The sequence below is a fragment of the Saimiri boliviensis genome, chromosome 11 (genome assembly GCF_048565385.1).
Source record: "Saimiri boliviensis isolate mSaiBol1 chromosome 11, mSaiBol1.pri, whole genome shotgun sequence".
Taxonomy (NCBI): domain Eukaryota; kingdom Metazoa; phylum Chordata; class Mammalia; order Primates; family Cebidae; genus Saimiri; species Saimiri boliviensis.
This window is the reverse complement of record NC_133459.1, coordinates 17,585,801-17,604,960: the sequence shown is the minus strand read 5'-3', so window position 1 is coordinate 17,604,960 and position 19,160 is coordinate 17,585,801. Positions and strand designations below refer to the sequence as shown.

At 42.8% G+C, this 19,160-nt stretch overlaps 1 protein-coding gene across 6 annotated transcripts in view; it reads left to right on the top strand.

Annotated features, from left to right (window-relative positions):
- The window catches only part of UBR4 (ubiquitin protein ligase E3 component n-recognin 4), a 141,478-nt gene that overhangs the window by 60,931 nt on the left and 61,387 nt on the right, over positions 1 to 19,160 (top strand). The window contains exons 48-62 of one of the 6 annotated variants that reach the window (XM_074380167.1): positions 361 to 577; positions 1,408 to 1,624; positions 2,399 to 2,431; positions 3,568 to 3,631; positions 4,067 to 4,201; positions 5,528 to 5,702; positions 6,413 to 6,496; positions 6,586 to 6,726; positions 7,585 to 7,706; positions 8,399 to 8,510; positions 10,556 to 10,686; positions 10,809 to 10,986; positions 11,440 to 11,544; positions 13,109 to 13,246; positions 14,006 to 14,180. In XM_074380167.1, the coding sequence (XP_074236268.1) occupies positions 361 to 577; positions 1,408 to 1,624; positions 2,399 to 2,431; positions 3,568 to 3,631; positions 4,067 to 4,201; positions 5,528 to 5,702; positions 6,413 to 6,496; positions 6,586 to 6,726; positions 7,585 to 7,706; positions 8,399 to 8,510; positions 10,556 to 10,686; positions 10,809 to 10,986; positions 11,440 to 11,544; positions 13,109 to 13,246; positions 14,006 to 14,180 (2,027 nt within the window). The remainder of the gene's footprint in view (positions 1 to 360; positions 578 to 1,407; positions 1,625 to 2,398; positions 2,432 to 3,567; positions 3,632 to 4,066; positions 4,202 to 5,527; positions 5,703 to 6,412; positions 6,497 to 6,585; positions 6,727 to 7,584; positions 7,707 to 8,398; positions 8,511 to 10,555; positions 10,687 to 10,808; positions 10,987 to 11,439; positions 11,545 to 13,108; positions 13,247 to 14,005; positions 14,181 to 19,160) is intronic. The other 5 variants (XM_074380168.1, XM_039473494.2, XM_010345519.3 and 2 more) reach the window with 5 other exon arrangements.

The window sequence follows — 19,160 nt, the reverse complement described above, 5'->3', positions numbered from 1 at the left end:
GCATAGAGTATATATTCATAGTCACAACTCTTGATTCTGGTTAAATGATTCCTTAGAAAAATGGATATTCTCACTCACTTGCCAAAGGATGTCTATAGGTTAGGTTTCCACCAATACCAGCAGGTTACTGTGTAGACAACACCAAAGAGGTTGTTAATGCTGGGGGGAAGGAAGCCTGACATTGAAAAGAATCTGTTCTCACGTATTTTCTCATTTTTAGAAACGAGGAGGTCATTACCAGGGAGTTGAAAGGATAGGATTTAATGAGCTTCACGTGTTGCGACAATGTCAGAGAAGGACTCCTAGTTTGAACTTAAGAACTTCTTTTAGTTTCCTGATGTGTGCCTTGTCTCCCCACAGCCTGGAGGCTTCACCATTGAGATTAGTAACAACAATAGCACTATGGTGATGACAGGCATGCGCATCCAGATTGGGACTCAAGCAATAGAACGGGCCCCATCATATATAGAGATCTTCGGCAGAACTATGCAGCTCAACCTGAGTCGCTCACGGTGGTTTGACTTCCCCTTTACCAGAGAAGAAGCCCTGCAGGCTGATAAGAAGCTGAACCTCTTCAGTGAGTCACCAACCCCTGGTGCAGACTCTGTCCTCATTGTGACTGCTAAATTGGGTGCCACTGGTCTGTGGCTCTCCAGTATTCTGGGATCTGTCCACTCTACTGATTTTCCTGTCCTTCTCTCAGGAAAGTTTGAGCTTAGGAGGCAGGGTGACAGGAAAGGAGTACACCAGAGCATGGGAGCAGTAAAGATAGGGCTGCACTCTGTGAAGTATTCATTTCTGTAATGTTATGTCCACCTCAGTAATGGGGCAGCTTCAGTGTTTAGGCTGAGAGAGGCAGATTGACGTGAAATTGGAAGGCTTTCTTAAAGCACAGAGGAAGACCTCAGGTCATACATGGCTGAGAGATGGTTAGCAATGGCTTGCTATGCCGTTGAAAACGAAACCCTCAGAGTACAAATCCTTGAGCCTTAAGACTGCATTTCTCTGTCATTTGTTGGCCACTGTCTGATACTGTTTCTCCTGGAAATAGTTGTTGTTAGTGTGAATGGTCTTGATCTGTACTTTGAACAAAGAAAGTGCGTAGAGACCCCTGGGAGTGAGGGGTAGGGGATACAAGTATTCTGAAGCAGAAGAGGACCCTTACAGTGATGGACAGGGACTCTACTGAGTGGGAGAAGTAATCGGTTTTTGGTCTATGGAACTTTTTCCACATGTTTTCACCGTCTATACACGATTAAAGTGCTGCGAATATCTCAGAAGATAAAGTTTCTCTATGTCTATAAAATTGATGTGATTTATTTCTTTGCACCAACTGTTCTGTCTTTGCTTTGGAGGGATGGCCCTTTAGAGAAGGTGCTTCCTAAAGACCTCTCTTACTTATTGCAGTTGGGGCCTCGGTGGATCCAGCAGGTGTCACCATGATAGACGCTGTAAAAATTTATGGCAAGACTAAGGAACAGTTTGGCTGGCCTGATGAGCCCCCAGAAGAATTCCCTTCTGCCTCTGTCAGTAACATCTGCCCTTCAAACCTGAACCAGAGCAATGGCACTGGAGATAGCGACTCAGCTGCGCCCACTACGACCAGTGGAACTGTCCTGGAGAGGTACCAGTTCTGGCAGGGGTTGGCTTCAGTTTTACATTCCCCACTCTCACTACAGAACTTTCCTGTGTCTTGAGAGAGCTAACTTCTAATAACCATCTCAAAGCTAGCCTGGAATTTTTTAAAGTTTTCACACAACTCACCCACATTCAGTGTCTCTTTAGTGTGCAGACAAAGCCTGAGAAATGTGCTCAGAGTCATCTGACACCAGAGTCTCTCCCTGGGCAGAAGTTCTGTCCCTTCTCTTAATGCTCAGGTACCCTTTAGAGGCCATAGGCTAGACGATGCTTAAGCCAGTATTCTAGATGAGGATCCAGGCTTGCTGAAGTGATAAGAAAACATCCTCCCCTCCATTCTGATCTCATCATCTTCTCATCATCTTTCTCTGCAGTAGCTACTTCTGTGGTAATAACATTGCCAGCAAGAGGGGCTGACTGCTGCCTCTTGTAGCAGAGTCCAGAGTTTCCTTAGGTCTCCCTATAGTGGCATTTTAAAGCATTGTGCTTGGCTTCTTTGTGCTAGGTAGCTGCTGGTTTGCCATGGTAGATGAAATATTATAGTTCATGATGTAAGATTATGAGTTTCTTACATTGTAAGTCACAAGAATAGCATTGCTTGGAATCACTGCCTCCCACCAGCAGCCTCCTCCCTCCCTCCCTTTCTCTTTCTTTTTTCCCCACTACCCTATCCATACATGGTTTGCTTAGGATGTGTTTCCAGGTTTCTCTGAGCTTCACATTTTTTTCCTTTTTTTTTTTTCTTTGCTTCTCCCCCAAGTTCTGAAACTGAGTCCCTAACCAAGCTGGACCGGTTAGTATGCCCTCTTTCTTTTCTCTGCACGAGTGAGTGTGTGTCAGAGAGCAATGTAACCAATGGTGTGGCTTTGCATTGATTCTGCTTCCGTTGAAGAGTCCTCCTGCTTCTTTCTGTTCTGGTCATTGCATGGCTACAGAGCTGTCCATGTGTAAATATGGAGTATACGGAGGATCGTAAGTGCACACTTGATGTTGGCCGTGTCAGAGACTCTCTCAACTCTCTTCCTTACCCGAGTCCTCTCTGCTCCCTCTCTAAGTGGATGAAAAGGGGGTTCGGGGTAGAGGGATTAACAGCAAAGTCCTACCATCTGATAAACCACTAGAGAGCTTGTTCTGTCTAAATTTACCTTATGCCTCAGTTTCCTCTTCCCTCATTCTTTATTGCCTTCCTCTACCCCTTAACCCCTTTCTTTCCAGCTACCTTCTGAATATTTTTCTTTCTCTGACCAGAGCTTCAGCTGTCAGGATGTTGTTCTTTTTGCTATGACACATTAAACTCAAAGGAGTAAACCCTGGGAAGCATGTTACTTGGTATCCTTTAATAGTAATAGTTGGGTTTCCTATTTCTTTCCTAAGGGGAAATCAGTTTTCTAAAGATGCTTTGCATTACCCCTTGAATGTTGGCAATTGGCATGCATCTAAAAAATAGTTTGTTCTCTCCCCCATACTTAGAGACTGATAGAAAATGCCTTTGTGCATATGTAACTTTAAACTGCCCAGTATAAGAAGATGGTTTTACCTTTCCTTTTGTGTATCCTTTTGCCCACTGATCTCTGGGCACCTGAGCTTCGGGTCCCATTGCATCAAGACTGTTAAGCCCATCTCAGTGATCCCTGCCACAGGCAGCAGAAGGAAGCACATTTATCCTCTTGGAGGAAGAAAAGCCCTGTCTTTGAGTTACGGATTATGAACATGGCCTCAGGTTGATCTCCGAGCAGGAGCCAGGTTTCTCCTGGCCTGTAACATAGGAAACGAGATGCATGGTGCCTGCGGCAGGTCTTACTGTGCTTTGATTTTGTATTCGGCATTCATTAGCTGTCCCCAGGGTCCTCCTGTCTATAGTTTGCTTAGGCTAAAGCGCAAGGCAGAGAGAATGGTGTTGTACTCAAGCCAGGTTTTCTGTCTCCCCAGGCTGGTTGTGAGTTCTTTAGAAGCCCTGGAAAGCTGCTTTGCTGTTGGCCCAATCATCGAGAAGGCAAGTCACTTTTTCAAAGCACATGGAAGCTCTCTGAAGAGGCAGGAAGTCAGTGGAGTTGTCTGAGGCCCTGAGGCCTCGCAGCTAAAGAACATGTATAGTAGCATAATCTTGATTTACTAAGAAGCACCAGAGAAGTCTTCAGCTAAGGCCTTATGCCCTACTTATGTGGCCCGTATTGAGCGTGTGTCATAGAATAGGATGTGTGCTGGTGAAAGAATACTGTTCTGGGAATCACGAGCTTGGATTCCATTTCTTCATCTGCTAGGAAGGAGGATTATCATTTCTGAAACTTTATTTTTTTCTCTTTGCAGTCCATGGAGCATAACCGAGCCCTGGTGGCCTAGAAGGAAGGAAGTGGCAGGCAGAGTGTAGTTAGTTCATTCTGCCTTGAGTTGGTGGGACTAGTGATAACCCTGCTGTCTTTTGCTTCAGGAGAGAAACAAGAATGCCGCTCAGGAGCTAGCCACTTTGCTGTTGTCCCTGCCGGCACCTGCCAGCGTCCAGCAGCAATCCAAGAGCCTTCTGGCTAGCCTGCACACCAGCCGCTCGGCCTACCACAGCCACAAGGTAACTGTTCTCTCAGAGATGCCTGTGTAGGAAAGGGAATTGCATTGCCAACAGAGAATCAAATAAGTTAGCTTTTCACGGTAAGGCAACAGCACAGCAAAGTAAGGTGGAGGATAGCATTCAGATTACACCCACATTGTCTAGAGTTTCTCCTGAGAAATTCACAAGTGCCACTCAAAACTGAGGAGAAGCCAGCAACTGGGCCCCTGGTTTGTACATATTTTTCTGTCACTCTAACAGGATCGGCAAGACTTAAGACAGAGAGGGAGGGGGCTGGGTGCGGTGACTCACGCCTGTAATCCCAGCACTTTGGGAGGCTCACGTGGGCGGATCACAAGGTCAGGAGATCGAGATCATCCTGGCCAACATGGTGAAACCCTGTCTCTACTGAAAATTCAGAAATTGGCTGGGAATGGTGGCATGTGCCTGTAATCCCAGCTACTCGGGAGGCTGAGGCAGGAGAATCCGGGAGGTGGAGCTTGAACCCGGGAGGTGGAGGTTGCAGTGAGCCTAGATCACGCCATTGCACTCCAGCCTGGCGACAGAGCAAGGCTCTGTCTCAAAAAAAAAAAAAAAAAAAAAAAGAAAAGAAAAAGAGGGAAGGCCGTTGAGTGTGTGTAGCCTTCTCACTGGGAAAGGGTGAGGTGAGGGAGTCCCTCAGGAGATAGACTGCTAGTGTTTCAGCCGTGCCACAGCACGAAAGATGTACTGCACTTGTTGGTGAGACAAGTGTTGAATAGTGGTTGGAGTGCCTCTGAAGGGAAAATCTGGGGAAGGAGGATGTCACCTGTGAAAGAAAGGTATTGCCAAAGGAGACAAATTGGGCCTATTTCTATAGATCAAAAAGATGACAGTTCAGACCCCTGAGGAAGAAGGGCTCTGAGAGAAGCCGTCAGCCCAGAGCTTTGGTTAACTTCTGTGCCTCCAACCCAGGGAACTGAGAAGTGTGAGTTTAAACTGCTGAGCCTCTCAAGGAAAGGCAATTTTGGAATCGTAGTCCTTGGGTAATACGATTTTGCTAAGAAATGACTCTTCTACTGTAGGAGAAAGAAATCTGGCAGTCTGGAGAACTGAGTAGATTCGAATTTTCCCATCAGACTTTGATAATGCAGGATTTTTATTTTTTAATGACATTAATATTTTATGTATTAGGAAACTTTATATGGGGCTGCTTTGAAGATTTTTTTTGTAGGTGGTTGGTGGTCATCGGCCTGTTCTCTTGAGAGGAGGTAATAATCCCGATGATCTGCGAGCTTTTCTCTCCTCTTTGCTTTCGTACCTAGCTCTTGCTTATGGCTGACCCTTTGTCGCCCTGTTGTTCTATAGGATCAGGCCTTGCTGAGCAAAGCTGTGCAGTGTCTCAACACATCCAGTAAAGAAGGGAAGGATCTGGACCCCGAGGTGTTCCAGAGGCTAGTGATCACAGCTCGCTCCATTGCCATCATGCGCCCCAACAACCTTGTCCACTTTACGGAGTCAAAGCTGCCCCAGACGGAAACAGGTGAACTTGGCCTCTGGCCGTGATCCTGAGATCTGCTTCATACACTGAATTTACCCTCTCATTCTTACTGTTCTTACTGGCCTCTGACTGACTGCATGCTCAGAGACAGGGATTTTGTTTCCTGGTCTTTATACCTGATAGGGCCTTTTGTTATTGGGATTGTACCATTTTAAACACGTTCTTTTTCCAGTGCTTATCCTTTTGATTATTCTCGAGATTATTTATGTTCTAGACATCAGATATAATCTGTCTTTGAAGTTATGACCTCTTAGGAGCTTTGGGGTAAAGCTAAGCTTGGTTGGGCTCTGGTCGCTTTAAAGCAACTGTGGCTTATCTTTCGCTTTCATGCTGTTCTTTTATCAGTGTTATTAATATGTGTAGCAGCTTTCTCAGTGCTTAGTGCTGTTTCCTCATCTCTTCTTATGTTGGCTGGGTGGCAAACCTGTTTTGTCATTGTCAAATAGTTAATTGCTGCCTTTAGAATTCTCTTATTTACATGCTCCCATATGCCACCATTATCCTGTTCCTCCTTTAAATACTACAATCCCAGAATTATTCTAGAGAAATCTCTAGAATGTTCAGATGTTCTCCTAGGGTTTAGAAGTTGAACAGTTGGAACTGAGATCTTTGAATCTGCTGTAAACATCCTAAATGCTCCCCCTTTGACTTAATTCTAACATACAATGTTTTCTGCGATATTCCTTTCCCAGACTGTTTTTTTCCTAGATGTGCCTGCTGGAATCTAGGGATAGTTGGCATATTGATTGGGGCCCCACTTGAAACTCCCTCCCCAGGCAAGCTTCCTTGACCTGAGTTAACCTTAAAACAAATTAAATTCCATCTCAGATTTACCATCGTTGATAATTTTCTTTCTCCTGCTTAGAAGGAATGGATGAGGGGAAAGAACCGCAGAAGCAGCTGGAAGGAGATTGCTGTAGTTTCATCACCCAGCTTGTGAACCACTTCTGGAAACTCCATGCATCCAAACCGAAGAATGCCTTCTTGGCACCTGCCTGCCTTCCAGGTATGTTAAAAGAGCTACTTGAATCTTGGTAATGAAGCCTGAGGTAAGGTCTGTCTTTGAACAGCTATGACCCTTAGCCATTAGCCTTCGTTCTTCATAATCCGTTTCTTCCAGAATTCATAACTGGGGAATAGAAGTCTGTGAGATAAATGCAGTGTTCCTGAGACAGGAATTTACCAGTGTAGCAGAGTGGCATTTTCTTGTACTATATCTTTTCATCGGGGTTGAATATTTTGCATAAAGAGGCACTGTGTGTGTATGTCCTCAGTGGCTTATAACTGATTTAAAAAATCTTTGAAAACTTGATTTAAAGCCAGCTCAAAAAGCAAAAGTATCTGTTTTATGTCTAAGTTATTTGGTCTCTAACTTCTTACACTATTGAAAATTCAGGTGGAAGGGTAAGAGTCTGAATAGTAAAACAGAAAGGTAGGATGATCCTAGCGTTCATTTATGTTTGGAGGACATGTGGGTGGTAAACCTAGAAGGCATGTCAAGGTCATGTTTTATCATCACCTGAGGCTGGGGGATAGCAGGGGACGTTGAGTGTCTGCCTTCCTCTTCGTATTTCCTTGCCTTATCTTTTGATATCCAGAGGGTGTGGACAGCTACTTATTTCTGTGACTCAAGATGTCTGAAAAGGCTTTTGAGGACAATTTGGGAAATGAGGAAACTGTTAATGAAACAAATCACAAGTAACACATTCAGGCTACTGTGTGTGTGTGTGTGTGTGTGTGTTTTTCATTTTGTTTGCATGACCTTTTATGTGGAGATATAAAAAGTTACACTTTTGTCTCAGACTCTGAAGTAATTAAGAGTTTTTTCCTCCAGATTTTCAAATAATGTTTGTTTCCCCTTTAGGCCTAACTCATATTGAAGCAACTGTCAATGCTCTGGTGGACATCATCCATGGCTACTGTACCTGTGAGCTGGATTGTATCAACACAGCATCCAAGATCTACATGCAGATGCTCTTGTGCCCTGTACGTAGCATCAGGATCCCAGATAGCTCTCCACAGCCAGGGAATGTCTGGAAAATTGTTTTTAGTTTGTTAAACTAATGAGATAAAATAGATTTAAAGGAAGCTGAAGGGAATTAAGTTTCAAATATCTATAAAAGCTTTAAGATCTTACTCCATGGAAGAGAATGATTTGGAAAGGGGATGGGCTTTGTCTTTCTTGTTCAGTGCTGAATCACCAGAGACTAGCTGCTTGCTACGTAGTAAGTGCTAGGTAACTCATTGAATTGTGACTTAAATGAGGGCATGAATGAATGTAGCACATCAAGATTTCTATTTCCAGTGACCCTCTCACAGAAGCAAAGTATTAAAACTACTGATTTCAGCACAGAGCTAAGATGCGCACTGGGGGCCTGTTCATCTGATAAAAAGCCAAAAACATTTGTACGGAGCCAAAGTGGCTTCAGGAGCAAATGATCTGCCAGTTTATAACACCAGGAACTGAGAGACAGGAAGTTAGCGAATGGCTTTTATGTGTGCCAGATCAGGAAGAGGGGATTAACTTAACCTGCTGAACTTGGTCAGCTGGGTTGCAGGTGAGAGTAGTGAGGTATTCCACATGCGTGTGAGTGAGTGGCCAGGAAAGGAAAGTGTTCTATAGAGAGTTTCATGAATAATATGAAACCAAAGCATGACAGTTTTCTTTTAAACTTCAGGATCCTGCTGTGAGCTTCTCTTGTAAACAAGCTCTCATTCGAGTCCTAAGGCCCAGGAACAAACGGAGACATGTGACTTTACCCTCTTCCCCTCGAAGCAACACTCCAATGGGTAATGTGAAGTCTGGATTTAGGCTTGAGCCTGTATTTGGGAGGAGGGGAGAGAGGGAGGTACAGTAGCATTAGACATGCTGCTTATGTTGACCAGGGTCCTGGAGACTTTTGTTTATATGTTTTTCTTTTTCTAATCCTACCTTACCCCATAAGGAATTTAAGGTGGCACCTCAAAATTTATATAGTAAATAGAATAAAATAAAGATCAAAGGCCATGGGAAAATAAAAATACCGTGGTAAAATCAAGATACAGAAAATCCATATGACAAGGTCCTGCATGGTTGTTAGGTGAGGGCCTTATATTTGGCTGAAAGCTTCCTAGGAGCCAGATCAAAAATAAAATCACAATGACCAAAGACAAAACAAAAACTTAACTTTTCTTGGCGTAGAAGATCTTCATTAAATGTCCATTTTGTTGCCAAAGGGGCAGAATCCTTAGCGTACTTACCTACTATAAGTTAGATAGCAGATTTCACAGGAATTTCACTTATGATACACTTGGGCACAGTCAACAGCATAACATTTTACAATTCAGTAAAAGCAATTCTAACAGGTGTCTAAGTAACAGTGATATAATTCTGGTTACTTGGTTTGATGTAGAAGTAAATTTCAAATGAAAGTCACTATATACATTTTTTTTTTTCAGTGACTCACTGGGTATGATGATACTGAGTCACTATTTTCATTTAAAATTTTCTTTTTTTATTTTTATTTTTTGTTTTTTTCCTCTGTCTCACTCTGTGGCCCAGGCTAGAGTGCAATGGTTTGATCTTGGCTCACTGCAACCTCTGCCTTCCAGGATCAAGCAATTCTCATGCCTCAGCCTCCCACGTAGCCACTGCGCCCAGCTAATTTTTGTATTTTTAATAGAAACAGGGTTTCACTATGTTGGCCAAGCTGGTCTTGAACTCCTAACCTCAAGTGATCCGCCTGCCTTGGCCTCACAAAGTGCTGGGATTACAGATGTGAGCCACTGCCCGGCCTGTACTTTTAAATTTTCTAATAGCAATATTATAAAGAGTTAAAAAGTAAAATTGATTTACCAATTATTTAATCTGGTATATTAAAAATGTTATTTCAACATATTGTTACTATAAAAAATTATTAGTGAAATATTTTGCCCGTTTTGGTACCATCTTGGGAATCTAGAATATATTTTACGCTAGTGGCACATCTTATAGACTAGCCATGTTTTAAGTGCTCAGTAGCCACATGTGGCTGGGATAGTGCACGTCTAGAGGAATGTACACAACTTTGTGATTTTCAGACTATCTTCCTTGAATATCATTTATCTTGTCTAAGCTTTTGGGTTAGGCAGCAATTTGTGGCTCTTTTCTCCGGCAAGAACCTGGAGTGGAGATAGTTTGTTTCGAACCGACATATTTACATGCTTTAACAATCCATTGAGTGGAAGGTGAGGTCTCTGTCCTCTTCTGACAATTAGGAGTCTCACCTGGACTTCTTTATTAGAAGGCCTTCTCGCCTTCACACAGAAGCAGGCACAGGCAGGGCCTGCAGTGGTGTCCTTGGTTTCCAGTCAATGGTTTTACGCTTCAATTCTTGGTCTTCTCATAGTAATTACATAGTATGACAATCTCACTGACCTAGTTGTTTTAGAAAAAAGTAGTGAAATAAATTCTAATCTGCCATGACAGACAAAAGATAAAGATCACAGTCATATGATTTTTACTGTTTTATCCAAGGTCTCTTGAGAGTTCGTGGGAGCTTGTGGGACCTACTGGTTTTAGATATCTCTGCTTTATGTAAATCCCTTTGAAGTCCAAGGTTGTTTCCTTCACTAGCTGGAAAATTTTATTTCTGTTGGGGGCAGGCTGTCACTGCCAACTCCATCTTCCCAGATGCCGTAGGTCCAAGAAGTAGGAGAACCAGGGCAAGCACAGCACCCTGGAGCTTTCCTGCTGAAGTGGTGCCGAGTGCTAGCTGGTAGCTTGTCTTGGGTTTTTAGTGCCACATGACTTATCGCACCATTTGCCAAGGGAGGAAAGCAAGCACCTTCAGGTGACTGGGGTTTCTTTGACTCAGGAGACAAGGATGATGATGACGATGATGATGCAGATGAGAAAATGCAGTCATCAGGGATCCCGAATGGTGGTCACATCCGTCAGGAAAGCCAGGAACAGAGTGAGGTGGACCATGGAGATTTTGAGATGGTGGTGAGTCTCTGGCAGCAGGAGAAGGGGAGGAGGAGCTTCAAAACTCTCCTCTCGCTCTTATTCAGTGGACTTCCAGAAGTTACCATTTACCATGGGACACTGACAGAGCTTTCTCTCTGCAGTCTGAGTCGATGGTCCTGGAGACAGCTGAAAATGTCAACAATGGCAACCCCTCTCCCCTGGAGGCCCTGCTGGCAGGCGCAGAGGGCTTCCCCCCAATGCTGGACATCCCGCCTGATGCAGATGACGAGACCATGGTTGAACTAGCCATTGCCCTGAGCCTGCAGCAGGACCAACAAGGTAGAAGGCCATGCCAGGAGCAAAGTGGCCCATTGGCCTTGCACAGGAAAACAGGGTTTGGCAGTTACTGATTCCAGCTGACTTAGCTTGTCCCCAGATTTGGGGAAAGGTTGATCTGGGTGAGAGCTGTTCAGAGATACAGGTGGAGAGTGAGAGGGATGCGGTGGGAATTTGAGTCTGAGTGCCAATCTCATAGTTTCTGCCAGTTTGGGTTATTTCCTCTCGAATCTTAGATTCCTCCAGCCTGTGTCCTGCCTGAGCTGAAGGAAGCATTCCACCATCTCTGTAACTGAACTTGGTGGGTGGACAACAGTGGCTGTTGGCTAACTTCCTCTAGGCCAGAGGGGGTCACATGCTGGTGTTTGGAGACTCTTGAGGGCAGCAGGTGGCCAAAGCAGCGCTGTGGATGGGACCTGGAGGGGATGTTGTGCTCACTCTCCACTTGTTTCCCAGGCAGCAGCAGCAGTGCCCTGGGCCTGCAGAGCCTGGGACTGTCCGGCCAGGCACCCAGCTCTTCCTCTCTGGACGCAGGAACCCTCTCTGACACCACAGCATCAGGTAACTGTCCACAGCAAGGAGCACGGCTCAGGGCTCCAGGACCCTCAGGCCTTGTTTCCACTGCTGTGAGAGTGTAATGGGCAGCTGCTTTGACAGGCCATTCTGGACTTCCTGCTTCTGCCTTGGCTTTAGAAACGTGGGTGTGGAGGGTGTAGTGCTGTGGCTCGGCCACGCCACGCATAGCTCCGCTTCCTCACACTTTGCATGCTGCCTGGCTTCAGCTCCTTCCCCACAGAAAAGCCGAGAGAGCGGCATGCAGGCCGATCAGCTAGAGGGCTTTCACGGCAGCTTCCAGCATTCTTTGTCAGAGTGCTAACATTTTAGACAATATGAAAAGAGAGACAAGAAATAGAACTGCTATCTTTTACCTTTTTTCTCTTCATTTGCAAATAAAAGGAAAGCTACAAGAAGCTGGGTTGTACTTCAGAATTCTTGGTTGGTATGACCAAGGATTAGGGATCTGTGAGCTTGAGAGAGAGGGTTTTTGTGGACAATCAAAATCTATAGGAAATCCCCAGAACTCATCTTCTCTTTATTTTCAATCTTTTCCCTAATCTGATAAGAAAAAAAAAAAAAAAGAAATGTTTCCTGAATAGAGAGTTGGACCACATGGAGATACCTGGTCAACTCCTGAGTAATTTAAGGTTGATGTGTAGTTTTTTAGACTGATGCTTCCTTGTATTTGTTTTTGTTTGTTTTTTCTTTTCTTTTGGAAGTTTCAGCCTGGGTAGATAAGAAATGGGGAGAGCGGCCGGCCCCACCCACTGCCATGGCTTGTTGCTTTTCTCAGGTCTCTTTGGTTGCTGTCATTTCAGGCTCTGAGGTTGCTGTTGTGTTGTGCCAGTCGTGTTCCTGCTGTGCTCTGTGGCTGTTTTGGCTTTCCTCCTCCATGTATCTCATCCAGCATTTTCCTCCTGTCTCAGCTCAGCCCTGTTCCTGGATGCTGTGGCTGTCTCTGGGGAATTTCCTTGCTTCATTATTAGCATCTGATGAGGATGATTAGGAGGTGTGAAATTTCCCATTGAGCTCCCCTCTGGACCACTTGCCAAAAAAACCAAAACAGAGTTGATTCAAGAGCTCATGCTAAATGATTTCCTAGCATAAGCAAAAATTGACTGATTTCAAAACAAGTCTCATTAAAATTCAGAGTTCTATGCTTTAAATGGTAATGGCTAGTTTCAGATCTCTCAGCAGGTGTCAGTAACACCTAAAACAATGGTGACCATGAAGCGTTTTAGCTAGAAACTCAGCGTCCATGTCACAGATTCTCATTGAATCTCTGCACTGTTCTACTTGCACCATAATGTAAACAGTGAAGGAAATGCCCAGTGAACTGGGTTTTCTTCACTCCTGTCTGAGTACTGTTTGCAATGCACCATGTATAGTGTTTGTTCCTGTTAGTGATTAACCAGCAAAGCAAATCTCTCCCCTTTTTTTTTGACAACAGGATAAATAAACTGCATTGTGGCCTATGCACTATGTGGTTTGATGCTTTCATCCCAAGAAGGGTTTTTTGTTTGTTTGTTTGTTTTTTTACCTGTAACAGCTCTCATTACTCTCTCAGCTCCAGCCTCAGACGACGAGGGCAGCACAGCAGCGACAGATGGTTCTACCCTTCGGACCTCCCCTGCTGACCATGGTGGTAGTGTGGGCTCGGAGAGCGGGGGCAGTGCAGTGGACTCAGTGGCTGGCGAGCACAGTGGTAATGTGCCATGGTGGGGGGGTCCTGTCTCCTTGGGCAGAGGGTGGGGACAGAACAGGAATCTCTGCTTGGGTCCTGGGATTGGTTTTTACAAAATAAAGCTGTAGAGACTCATTGAAAGTCTTGTGGAATTCATTTGGCCTCAACTTTTGAGTTTCAAATGTTCAGTGGCTTAAGCTCAGGAGGTTAGTATTGAAATATTTTACAGACGCATTTAATTATCTGTTAGTGGAAAAAAAGTGATGACATGCATAAATCTTTTTTTCCCTCTCACTCTGAAACTGCAATTACGTGCATAATTCTAAATCGTGATTAGCCTAGAACAGTTATTGTGTGACCTTGAAACCCATTATCCTATGGTTTCTGCTCCTTATTTATTTGGGGAAGAGTTTTTTTAAGCAGCCTGATTGTTAATGATCTGTTGTGTTGACATAGCAGACCATCCGCACAGTCTGCTAGCTGATGAGGTAAGGCTCTAGAATGAGGGAACGTGACAAAGCCGTTTTGGTTTGACCTTACATATCAGTCTGTGGTTAGCAGTCAGATACGATTTTTACAGAAGAGATTAAGATCGTTCATTTAGAGGGTCTTATGTACTGGGGAAGGGTGAATGACTACTGTGAGAGTGACTTAGCATAGTGCTGGGGGAGTCTTACTTAGCTTTACATATAAGAAAAAAAATTCTAATGCTACCAGTTGTCACTGGGTTCCATCAAGCTTTGGGAGTTGACTTGTGCTTTTTAAACCATCTTCCTCTAGTGTCTGGCCGGAGCAGTGCTTATGGTGATGCTACAGCTGAGGGGCATCCGGCTGGACCAGGAAGTGTCAGCTCAAGCACTGGAGCCATCAGCACCACCACTGGGCACCAGGAGGGAGATGGCTCCGAGGGAGAAGGAGAAGGGGAAGCTGAAGGAGATGTCCACACTAGCAACAGGTCAAGACCTTTTCCTTCACAGTTAAGAAGCTTGCCTGTCTGAGACTATTTCAAGAAAAGTAGGACTGATCAGTGGCAGGAGGTGGAGTGGTGATAACAGTGTATTTCTTTTGTAATATAAAGGTATAAACTTATGAAACAATTTAAAACTTCTTAGGAAGTGCTCTAGGTCTGTCTTTGTCTTAGAATTATTTAAGTCAATTACAGAGAGAATAGAAAGTGGTCTTTCTCTAAAGGCTGCTCTGAGTACCTTAGTAACTGTAAAGTGGTTATCATAAAAACATGTCTTCCTTATTCAAATCTTTCCAGTTTCATCAATATCCATACACTCAGTATGTGGCATCCTCTTTACAAATTTTACTGCTGGAAGCTCAACATTTAAGTATACGTTTTAGTTAACCTAGAAGTGCTCCTTGTTTGGCACGCTTGTAAGGTGAAGGAGAAATAAGACATAGCAAATACATGCATATGCCTAGAGATACCAGTGGTGGAGCATTTTGAAATTGAGAGTGATATATACGATCCTACTCCATTTTGTGGTGGGGTTTGGTACTAGATTGGTGAAGTGAATGTATTCTTAACCAAGAGGCAACTAGAGAAAGAGAAGAAAAACCTAAAAAAAAGACTCATGATACGATGTTTGTTGAATTTGTTGAGGCCAGCAGTTCTTATATTAGTGCAAAAAGAGTAAGTCAGAATTTTTTTTTCTTTTTTTGAGACAGGGTCTCTCTCTATCACCCTGGCTGGAGTGCAGTGATATGAACACAGCTCACTGAAGCCTCAACTTCCCAGGCTCAGGTGATCCTCCTGCCTCAGCCTCCCGAGTAGCTGGGACTACTGGTGTGCAGCACCACACCCAGCAAATTTTTGTATTTTTTGTAGAGATGGGATTTTTGCCACGTTCCCCAGGCTGATCTCAAACTCCTGAACTCAAGTGATCCGCTTACCTCCACCTCCCAAAGTGCTGGGATTACAGGTGTAAGCCACTATGCCTTCCACGTTCCCTGTATCCTACTGGTTGAACGTAAGATGCTTGTATCTCTGATGAATTTCTCTGGTTCTGTTAATAGATGATACTTTGCTAGAGTTTTGTGTTTTTTTTTTAATTTTCTAACATTTTTCTTTTCTTTTCTTTTCCTTTTTTTTTTGAAACGGAGTCTTGCTCTGTCTTAGCCTCCCAAGTAGCTGGGATTACAGTTGCATGACACCACACCTGCCTATTTTTTTTTTTTTTCTTTTGTATTCTTAGTAGAGGTGGAGTGTCACCAAGTTGGCCAGAATGGTTTCCTGACCTCATGATCCACCTGAGTCAGCCTCCAGAGTGCTGGGATTATAGGCATGAGTCCCTGCGCCTGGCCTAACATTTCTCTTTATATGATTTCTTGGTTAATTCCCTTGTGTTCGGTTAACTTGGTCTCTCATTTTTTTTTTTTTTTAATTTACTTTAAAAATTTACAATCCATTCTGCTTTTGTCTCTAATTGACACAGCTGAGTTCATTTATAATTAGTGTTGATTGCTAAGAGAGTTTGAGGGGATGTCTGTCATTACCTTGTGCTGCTTATTTGTTCTATGTGTGTCCTTTTCTTTCCTTTGTGGCCTTCTTTTGAGTTGACTTGCTAGTTTGTTCCTGTTTCTTTCCTTTTTTCCTCCAGCTCTGCAAGTTTGGAAGTTGTTTACTGTTTTTAATCTTTCAATGGTTATACTATACATTTTTTGTTTGTTTGTTTGTTTTGTTTTGTTTTTTTGAGACGGAGTTTCGCTCTTGTTACCCAGGCTGGAGTGCAATGGCGCGATCTCGGCTCACCGCAACCTCCGCCTCCTGGGTTCAGGCAATTCTCCTGCCTCAGCCTCCTGAGTGGCTGGGATTACAGGCACGCGCCACCATGCCCAGCTAATTTTTGTATTTTTAGTAGAGACGGGGTTTCACCAAGTTGACCAGGATGGTCTCGATCTCTTGACCTCATGATCCACCTGCCTCGGCCTCCCAAAGTGCTGGGATTACAGGCTTGAGCCACTGCGCCTGGCCTATACTATACATTTTAACATGCGTACTTACCTTATCCAAAATGAAATTTAGCTGATAGCTATATCTTCTTCCTGAATGAGGATCTTAGAAGACTTTACTCCTTCTTCTCAATATAAATCATCATTTTTGTGTGTTTTCATTTTTTAAATTTTAATTAAAGCCTTTAGGATTTTACAGTTTATATGATCAGTGTTAAGTTTTACTCATATGTTTACCATTTTCTATGCCTAATATTTCTTTATACCTCTGAGACCCCCTTCCAGGATCATTTTTTTCCTCAACTTTATCATTTAGATTTTCCTTTAGGGAGGTTTCCTGGTTTACAATATCTCAGATTTTGTTGGTTTGGAAATATCTTTATTTAACTTAATTTGGGGTTGTATTTTTGGTGGGTATAAAATTTTGTGTTGGCAGCACTCCCGACCTCCCCAGTTGAAAATGGTATTCTCTTATTTCCTGGCTTTTGTTATTTCCAGTGAGAAATCACCTCCTATTTTAACCATTGCTTCTTTGAAAGCAATGTTTTTACTGCTGCTTTTATGATCTTCGCTTGTCATTATTTTTGCAGTTTTACCAGGATATGTGTTTTATTTCTTTACATTTATTTTGCTTAGTAGTCTTTGGGACTCTTGAATATGTGCGCTAGTGTCTTTCATTGTGGAAAAAATCTCATTATTAATCTTATCATATATTATTTCTGCCTTATTTTCTGTTACTTCTCTTTCTGGGATTTCAGCCAAATAGAAGTTAGACCATTATATTCTCTTCATGTCTCTTAAAATCTCTTTTTCTTTTATGTTCCTTGTGCTTAATTATTTATAAATTTCTTTCTCTATTTGAGTAGCATTAAAAAACATCATATACTTAGGAATAAATTTGAAAGATATGTAAGACTTCTACTCTGAAAACTGCACAACTTAAGAGAAATTAAAGAAGACCTAACTAAATCAAGAAATACGTCATGTTTATGGATTGAAAGACTCGTTGTGAAGATAATTGTCTTCAGATTGATATAGATCCATATAGTCTTAAATTTTAGCTGGAGTTATGTGTTAAAATTGACAAGTGGATGCTAACATTTATGTGGATTAGGCAATATTGAAGAAAATAAAGTTAGAGGACTTTACGGAACTATAGCTTATTATAAAGCTATGGTAATTAAGACCAAGTGTGATAATGGTGTGAAGATAGACAAGTAGATTAGTGGAACAGGATGGAGTTCAGAAACAATTTCACACCTACCTGGTCATCTGATTTATAACAAAGGTGACACTTATGAACAATGAGGGAAAGGAGGGTTTTTTCAATAAATAGTAATGGGTCATTTGGAAACTCACATAGAATAAAATGAATCTTGACCTGATCTTATATGCAAAAATTAACTGAATTATAGATGTAAATGCAAAGGGTAACACCTTACTGCTTTTAAAAGATAAAATGTCTTCATAACTTGGGTTTGGCAAAGATTGATTAAATAGGACACAAAAGTATTAAAAAGAAAAAATCTATAAACTGGACTCTATTCTCAGCTGCTGTTCATTTTTTTCCTCCCCTGTTCTTGGTGTTACGATAGGTAGTTTTTCTTATAGGCTTCTAGCCTGGTGGGGTAGCGGGTGTAGGTACAGGGAAGAGTGTGAGGGAAGTCATTTATTACTGTTTACTTTTAAAGTGAGGGTTTAGCCTTCTGTGGTTCTTTTATGAGGTTTCTCAATGAAGACCTTCCCCACTGTCCATAGAGGAGGTTTAAAGAAAAAAAAAAAAAAAAGAGAAGACCTTCCCATTTGAGGAAGATTGTTTTCTTTTATTCCTATTCCAAATGCCCTGTGAGGTCCTAGCAACTGGAGGGTCAAGTTGGCTTCAGAACATCTTGACCTTAACTTTTCAAATTTCACATTTCCCTAAAATTTGTCTCTGAGCTCTGCTTACATCTTTGGCCTAATAACTTTTTAATTGCTAGTGAGCTCATTATTGCTTTTATTTTGACTTTGTATCTGATGATCTTTCTTAGTTCACTTATTCTTGTTGTTTCTTGTTTTGTTTTCTTTTATGACCGAGTCTCATTCTGTTGCCCAGGCTGGTGCAGCAGCACAATCATACCTCACTGCAACCTCTAATGCCTAGGCCCAAGGAATCTTCCTGCCTCAGCCTCCTGAGTAGCTAGGCACATGCCACAATGCCCAGCAGTTTTTAAATGTTTTTTGTTTGTTTTTTTTGAGACAGAGTCTCACTCTGTTGCCAAGGCTGGAGTGCAGTGGTGTAATCTTGGCTCACTGCAATCTCCACCTCCAAGGTTCAAGTGATTCTCATGTCTCAGCCTCAGCCTCTCAAGTAGCTGGGATTACAGGTGTGTGCCACCACACCTGGCATCCGGCTGATTTTTTTTATTTTTAGTAGAGATGGAGTTTCCTCATGTTGGCCAGGCTGGTCTCGAGCTCCCAACCTCAGGTGATCCACTCACTTTGGCCTTCCAAAGTGATGGGGTAACAGGTGTGAGCCACTGTACCCGGCTTAGTTTTTTTTTTGGTCAAGACAGCATCTCACTGTATTGCCCAAGCTGGTCTTGAACTCTTGGCCTCAAGTGATCCTCCTGCCTCAGTCTCCCAGTGTTGGGATTACAGGTGTGAGCCACTGCACCAACTCACTTATTTATTCTAACAATAGACTCTAGTGGATTTTCTGCATCCGCAATCTTGTCACCTATAAATAACAGTTTAATTTTTTTCATTCCAATCTTTATATCTTTTAATTTCCTTTTCTTGCCTTATTGCATTGGCTAGGACCTCTTGTACAATGTTGACAAGTGGTGATGATAAACATTAGCTCATTCCCAAACTCAGGATGAAAATAATCAATACTTTCTCATTAAGTATGATGTTAATGCAAGGGGTTTTTATGGATATTTATCAGATTAAGGAAATTCTGTTCCTAGTTTGCTGGGAGACTTTTATCTTA